This window comes from Anomaloglossus baeobatrachus, chromosome 11 (assembly GCF_048569485.1).
Source record: "Anomaloglossus baeobatrachus isolate aAnoBae1 chromosome 11, aAnoBae1.hap1, whole genome shotgun sequence".
Classification (NCBI taxonomy): domain Eukaryota; kingdom Metazoa; phylum Chordata; class Amphibia; order Anura; family Aromobatidae; genus Anomaloglossus; species Anomaloglossus baeobatrachus.
Window position 1 is genome coordinate 36,550,783 of NC_134363.1, and position 7,500 is coordinate 36,558,282.

General features: G+C 38.6%; 1 protein-coding gene across 1 annotated transcript in view; it reads right to left on the reverse strand.

Annotated features, from left to right (window-relative positions):
• LOC142256212 (cell adhesion molecule CEACAM5-like) overlaps positions 1 to 7,500 on the reverse strand; it is a 37,849-nt gene that overhangs the window by 71 nt on the left and 30,278 nt on the right. Inside the window, exons 8-12 of the mRNA XM_075327780.1 lie at positions 6,084 to 6,203; positions 5,826 to 5,902; positions 3,639 to 3,680; positions 3,345 to 3,406; positions 1 to 137 (exon numbers count right to left, since the gene is read on the reverse strand). The exon at positions 1 to 137 is cut by the window's left edge and continues 71 nt beyond it. Coding sequence (XP_075183895.1) covers positions 3,350 to 3,406; positions 3,639 to 3,680; positions 5,826 to 5,902; positions 6,084 to 6,203 — 296 coding nt within the window. The 3' untranslated portion in view covers positions 1 to 137; positions 3,345 to 3,349. The remainder of the gene's footprint in view (positions 138 to 3,344; positions 3,407 to 3,638; positions 3,681 to 5,825; positions 5,903 to 6,083; positions 6,204 to 7,500) is intronic.

Sequence of the window (7,500 nt, forward strand, 5' to 3'; positions counted from 1 at the left end):
CAAAGGCAATTAAAACATTTCATTGCGCGAATTCAAGTTTTTTTTGTACAGATCAGACCGAAAACTGTGACTAGTGTGATGCAGCTGTGGAGACCGCAATGTATCCTCTGGTAATAAATAATTTCTCCATGAAACACCTACAAGAAATTAAAAATGTTCAATTAGAAAATTTCCCAAGAAAAAACATTTGTATATTGTTTTTTTTTTTGTTTTTTTTTTAATCTACAAACAAAATACTGCCCCATATGTACAAGAATATAACTACTATAATACTGCCCCTATATACAAGAATATAACTACTATAATACTGCCCCTATGTACAAGAATATAACTACTATAATACTGCTCCCTATATACAAGAATATAACTACTATAATACTGCCCCTATGTACAAGAATATAACTACTATAATACTGCTCCCTATGTACAAGAATATAACTACTATAATACTGCCCCTATGTACAAGGATATAACTACTATAATACTGCCCCTATGTACAAGAATATAACTGCTATAATACTGCCCTTATGTACAAGAATATAACTACTATAATACTGCCCCTATGTACAAGAATATAACTACTATAATACTGCCCCCTATGTATAAGAATATAACTACTATAATACTGCCCCTATGTACAAGAATATAACTACTATAATACTGCCCCTATGTACAAGAATATAACTACTATAATACTGCCCTTATGTACAAGAATATAACTACTATAATACTGCCCCTATGTACAAGAATATAACTACTATAATACTGCCCCCTATGTATAAGAATATAACTACTATAATACTGCCCCTATGTACAAGAATATAACTACTATAATACTGCCCCTATGTACAAGAATATAACTACTATAATACTGCCCCTATGTACAAGAATATAACTACTATAATACTGCTCCTATGTACAAGAATATAACTACTATAATACTGCCCCTATGTACAAGAATATAACTACTATAATACTGCCCCTATGTATAAGAATATAACTACTATAATACTGCCCCTATGTACAAGAATATAACTACTATAATACTGCCCCTATGTACAAGAATATAACTACTATAATACTGCCCTTATGTACAAGAATATAACTACTATAATACTGCCCCTATGTACAAGAATATAACTACTATAATACTGCCCCCTATGTATAAGAATATAACTACTATAATACTGCCCCTATGTACAAGAATATAACTACTATAATACTGCCCCTATGTACAAGAATATAACTACTATAATACTGCCCCTATGTACAAGAATATAACTACTATAATACTGCCCCTATGTACAAGAATATAACTACTATAATACTGCCCCTATGTACAAGAATATAACTACTATAATACTGCCCCTATGTATAAGAATATAACTACTATAATACTGCCCCTATGTACAAGAATATAACTACTATAATACTGCCCCTATGTACAAGAATATAACTACTATAATACTGCCCCTATGTACAAGAATATAACTACTATAATACTGCTCCCTATGTACAAGAATATAACTACTATAATACTGCCCCTATATACAAGAATATAACTACTATAATACTGCCTCTACAGTGCTGGCCAAAAGTATTGGCACCCCTGCAATTCTGTCAGAGAATACTCAGTTTCTTCCTGAAAATGATTGCAATCACAAATTCTTTGGTATTATTATCTTCATTTAATTTGTCTTCAATGAAAAAAAAATAAACATTGTCATAAAGCCAAATTGGATTTAATTCCACACCAAACATAAAAAAGGGGGTGGACAAAAGTATTGGCACTGTTTGAAAAATCCTTTGATGCTTCTCTAATTTGTGTAATTAACAGCACCTGTAACTTACCTGTGGCACCTAACAGGTGCTGGCAATAACTAAATCCCACTTGCAGCCAGTTGACATGGATTAAAGCTGACGCAACCTCTGTCCTGTGTCCTTGTGTGTACCACATTGAGCAAGGAGAAAAGAAAGAAGACCAAAGAACTGTCTGACTTGAGACTCCAAATTGTGAGGAAGCATGAGCAATCTCAAGGCTACAAGTCCATCTCCAAAGACCTGAAAGTTCCTGTGTCTACGGTGCGCAGTGTCATCAAGAAGTGTAAAGCCCATGGCACTGTGGCTAACCTCCCTAGAGGTGGAAGGAAAAGCAAAATTGATGAGAGATTTCAACGCAAGATTGTGCGGATGGTGGATAAAGAACCTCGACTAACATCCAAACAAGTTCAAGCTGCCCTGCAGTCCGAGGGTACAACAGTGTCAACCCGTACTATCCATCGGCGTCTGAATGAAAATGGACTGTATGGTAGGATACCCAGGAAGACCCCACTTCTTACCCCGAGACATAGAAACGCCGGGCTGGAGTTTGCCAAAACCTACCTGAGAAAGCCTAAAACGTTTTGGAAGAATGTTCTCTGGTCAGATGAGGCAAAAGTAGAGCTTTTTGGGAAAAGCCATCAACATAGAGTTTACAGGAAAAAAAGAGGCATTCAAAGAAAAGAACATGGTCCCTACAGTCAAACATGGCGGAGGTTCCCTGATGTTTTGGGGTTTCCTTGCTGCCTCTGGCACTGGACTGCTTGGCCGTGTGCATGGCATTATGAAGTCTGAAGACTACCAACAAATTTTGCAGAATAATGTAGGGCTCAGTGTGAGAAAGCTGGGTCTTCCTCAGAGGTCATGGGTCTTCCAGCAGGACAATGACCCAAAGCACACTTCAAAAAGCACTAAAAAATGGTTTGAGAGAAAGCACTGGAGACTACTAAAGTGGCCAGCAATAAGGTCCAGACCTGAACCCCATAGAAGACCTGTGGAGAGATCTCAAAATGGCAGTTTGGAGAAGGCGCCCTTCAAATCTCAGGGACCTGGAGCAGTTTGCCAAAGAAGAATGGTATAAAATTCCAGCAGAGCATTGTCAGAAACTCACTGATGGTTACCGGAAGCGGTTGGGCGCAGTTATTTTGGCTAAAGGTTGTGCCACCAAGTATTAGGCTAAGGGTGCTAATACTTTTGTCTGGCCCATTTTTGGAGTTTTGTGTGAAATGATCAATGATTTTATTTTTGTTTCATTCTCTTTTGTGTTTTTTCATTGCAAGCAAAATAAATGAAGATAATAATACCAAAGAATTTGTGATTGCAATCATTTTCAAGAAGAAGCTGAGTATTATCTGACAGAATTGCAGGGGTGCCAATACTTTTGGTCAGCACTGTATGTACAAGAATATAACTACTATAATACTGCCCCTGTTATATAACGTTCCTGTCCATTGTACATGAGCCGGTGTCACACACGCACATTACAATGTAACATGCAGGAAGTAGACAATCTGTGTTCTTCTTACCGTGGTCATTTTCTAGATCCGGGCCCCACATTGTAGTATATTGATGTGTTATGCATTACGTTCTGTTTAGGGGGGAAAAAAAGAAATAGTAATGACATCATTTTTTGTTTTTCGGTTTAGTACTTAATGAGTTTCCCCCCGAAAACTTTTTTTTTTTTTTCTTTTTTTTTTTTTACTCTGTATACATGGCTTCACTAAAGAATGGCCATCACTCATCATTTCCTTCTCGACAAGCGCAGTGTTTGTCGCCTACATTCTAGACTTGTATGATAAAAGGATAAAAAATTAAGTCACCTGATAGTTTGGTTCCTCCTTCCTGGATGGTGTTTTACTGGACTGTGGAAAGAAGAAAAAAAAAAACTTTTTTCTACTTTGTGGCTTATTTTTGATTATTAATAAATAATTAATGAATAATATATTTGTAGATCTGTTCAATAAAAGGTCATAATCCATATTTTTTCAGTTGTTGTGCCACAAATTCACCATGATTTAGGCGCATTTTTATCTTGATGTGACTGTTGGGATAGCGGGGGACAGGGGATCCTATACTGTCCATCATGCTAAAGGACCCTACGCTATCCCTAATCTCAGGGTTACTCCTGATGGTGGAGATGCCTGAGTCCCATTTCTGGCCCTGCTCCTGACCAGTTCTACTTTGATACCCACCTCCTACCAGGGAAAGATGGGGCAAAAGTGTGATGGACAACAGATTAAGACAGAAAAAGGAAAACCAAAACTCTGACAACCCTGAACATACACAGGTATAGACAATGAGAGATTTAGGAGTAAAGCAAGAGCAGGAAGGTAACAAGAGACAACTTCACAACTAAACTCAGCGAAAAAGTATAACGACCACCAGATAGCTGATCTGTTGAGTTATGATCTAGAGAAGGAGAAAAGCAAGAGCAGGAAGGTATCAAGAGACAACTTCACAACTAAACTCAGCGAAAAAGTATAACGACCACCAGATAGCTGATCTGTTGAGTTATGATCTAGAGAAGGAGAAAAGCAAGAGCAGGAAGGTAACAAGAGACAACTTCACAATTAAACTCAGCAAAAAGTATAACGACCACCAGATAGCTGATCTGTTGAGTTATGATCTAGAGAAGGAGAAAAGCAAGACCAGGAAGGTAACAAGAGACAACTTCACAATTAAACTCAGCAAAAAGTATAACGACCACCAGATAGCTGATCTGTTGAGTTATGATCTAGAGAAGGAGAAAAGCAAGAGCAGGAAGGTAACAAGAGACAACTTCACAATTAAACTCAGCAAAAAGTATAACGACCACCAGATAGAAGATCTGTTGAGTTATGATCTAGAGAAGGAGAAAAGCAAGAGCAGGAAGGTAACAAGAGACAACTTCACAACTAAACTCAGCAAAAAGTATAACGGCCACCCGATAGCTGATCTGTTAAGTTTTGATCTAGAGAAGGAGAAAAGCAAGAGCAGGAAGGTAGCAAAAAAAAAAAAGACAACAAGGCTTAACTCCACAACCACACTCAGCAACAAGTACCACAATCACCAGATAGTCTAGATAGAGACTAGCTAAGATAAACTATAGCTGATATAGAGGAAGGATCTAGCAAGCATAAATAGGAAGGGAGCAGATGTGATTGGCTTCCCCACAACATGTGATCAAAGGAGATTAACAAGCAGACTAGCAGAGACTAAAGGGTGCTTTACACGCTACGACATCACTAGCGATCTCGTTAGCAATGTATCATGCTAGATCGCAGATGCGATCTGCCGAGATCGCACATAGGTCATTTTAATAGCACCGGTCGCATCTGCGATCTAGCGTGTCACATCGCTAACGAGATCGCTAGCGATGTCGCAGCGTGTAAAGCACCCTTAACTCTTGCAAGCCTGCCGATGAATTACCACTGTGCAGGTCGATGCCTGACAAGGGTTAACTCCACAACCGCACTCTGCAACAAATATAACAACCACCAGATGGATCACACCACATTAGACCAGCTAAGTTAAACTATAGCTGACATAGGTGTAAGGATCTAACCAGCATATATAGGAGGCGAGCAGATGTGATTGGCTTCCCCACAACATGTGATCAAAGGAGACTAACAAGCAGACTAGTAGAGATTAACTCTTGCTAGCTTGCCTATGAATTACCACCATACGGGTGGACGCCTGAATCTGCCTGAGTTGATCACAGACATCAAAGAAGTTATTGGGTGGAGAATCAGAATCTGTAGTCTGAACAGAACCCGACGCCACCATGACAGTCGGCGAAGTTTGTAAAAATATCAGTGTGACAAGTTTTTGGTGCATTGTGTCCATGCTTTTTTTTTCCAAAGAGCCATGCTATTTTTTATCAAGGTCATACCCCTTACCTAGTTGGACAAGTCGTAAAATTGTCCAAAACACATCATAAATATGGTGCATGTCATAAAAGACAGTTTTTTGGCACAATTCTAGCGCATTTTGTTTTATAAATATGCCCCAATGATGTAAAATCTTACCGATGAACCTGGTAGACGCGTTTCGTAAATGTTTGATTGAGAATATGCATCTTCATACACAGGTTGGTTGGATTTACCTGTTTAAATAGTTAAATAAAAAAAAATATATATATATATAAATAAAAAAAATAAAAGTTTAAAATTAAATTAAAAAGTATCACTCAATACTCCTTTTATTTTTGTTGAAAAAGACTATTATTTAAAAAGATGAAGCAACTTTACAATACAAAATATAAGAAAAATGTACACTATACATACCTAGGTGTATGCGCTTCTTAAATATGAAGAAGACGATGACTCCTATTAGGGCCACACCAGCGAGCACTCCTATAACGATACCGGCGATCGCTCCACCACTCAGTCCATTACTGGAACCACCTAGAAAAGAAAGAAAAAGTCAACCATGTTTTTTTTAACAATGAAAACGTAATAATAAAAATTTCAGGAACTATTTCTAACTTTTCAACTATTATCACAGCTACGTGATGATGATGATACACTCCCAGAAGTTCTGTCGCTTATCCATGTTATGTAAATAAAAGCTTAGAACCTGACTTTAATTTCATCCATTGGTTTTATAAATTACTCTTTTGAAAGCTGAAACCCTCCCAAATTTGTTTTAGGTTATGAAAATAAAGATGCTGCAAAGCTGATATATTGATCATTTAATGAACACAGAAAGGTCAAAAGTTTTGTCGCCTTGTCATATAATGCACCCAATCCTAGTTTACATCCTCACCTGTGCTCACTAAATGATCGCTTAATTAGTGGGTGTGTATAAAAAGAAACCCAGCACCCCAGACCTTCACTTGAACTGCAACTTGACCTCTGACAACATGCCAAAAATCCACCCTGTGACCAAAGCCTTGATTATCAAGAGGCTGAAGACCAGATCCACTGTAGAGGTGGCTGGTGCCTTTAATGTGTCTCAGCGTCAAGTACAAAGAATTTAAAAAAAAAATTGAAGAGACTGGAGATGTTTTTGACAAGCAAAGGTCCGGCAGACCCCAGAAGACAACTGTTCAGGAGAAACGTTTGTTGGTTAGAAAATCCAAAGCCAGCCCCTCTTCCACCGCAGCAGAGCTCCAACAGGCCTGGTCACCTCAAGCCCCAGTGTCAACTAGAACAGTTTGTAGGATTCTGTCTCAAAATGGCCTCCATGGTCGAATCAGTGCCCAGAAGCCAGCACTAAACAAAAGGGAATTAAAAGTCCCACAGCGTGCTATACAGATGGACGCTAGAAAAGTGGCAAAAGGTGGATTTCTCTGATGAATCTTCAGTTGAATTACACCACAGCCGCCGCAAATACTGCAGGAGACCTACTGGAGCCCGTATGGATCCAAAATACACCCAGAAAACAGTTACGTTTGGTGGTGGAAAGATCATGGTCTGGGGTTACATTCAGTACGGGGGTGTGCAAAACATTTGCAAGGTGGAAGGCAATATCAATAGCCTAAAATATCAAGAAGTATTAGCTACCTCTTATATCCCCAATAATAAAAGGGGTGACATTCTGCAGCAGGATGGTGCTCCATCTCATACATCCATCTCTACAACAAAGTTCCTCCTGGCAAAGAAGATCAAGGTGCTCGAGGACTGGCCAGCCCAGTCACCAGACATGAACATCATTGAGCATGTTTGGGGTAGGATGAAAGAGGAAGCTTGGAAGACAAAA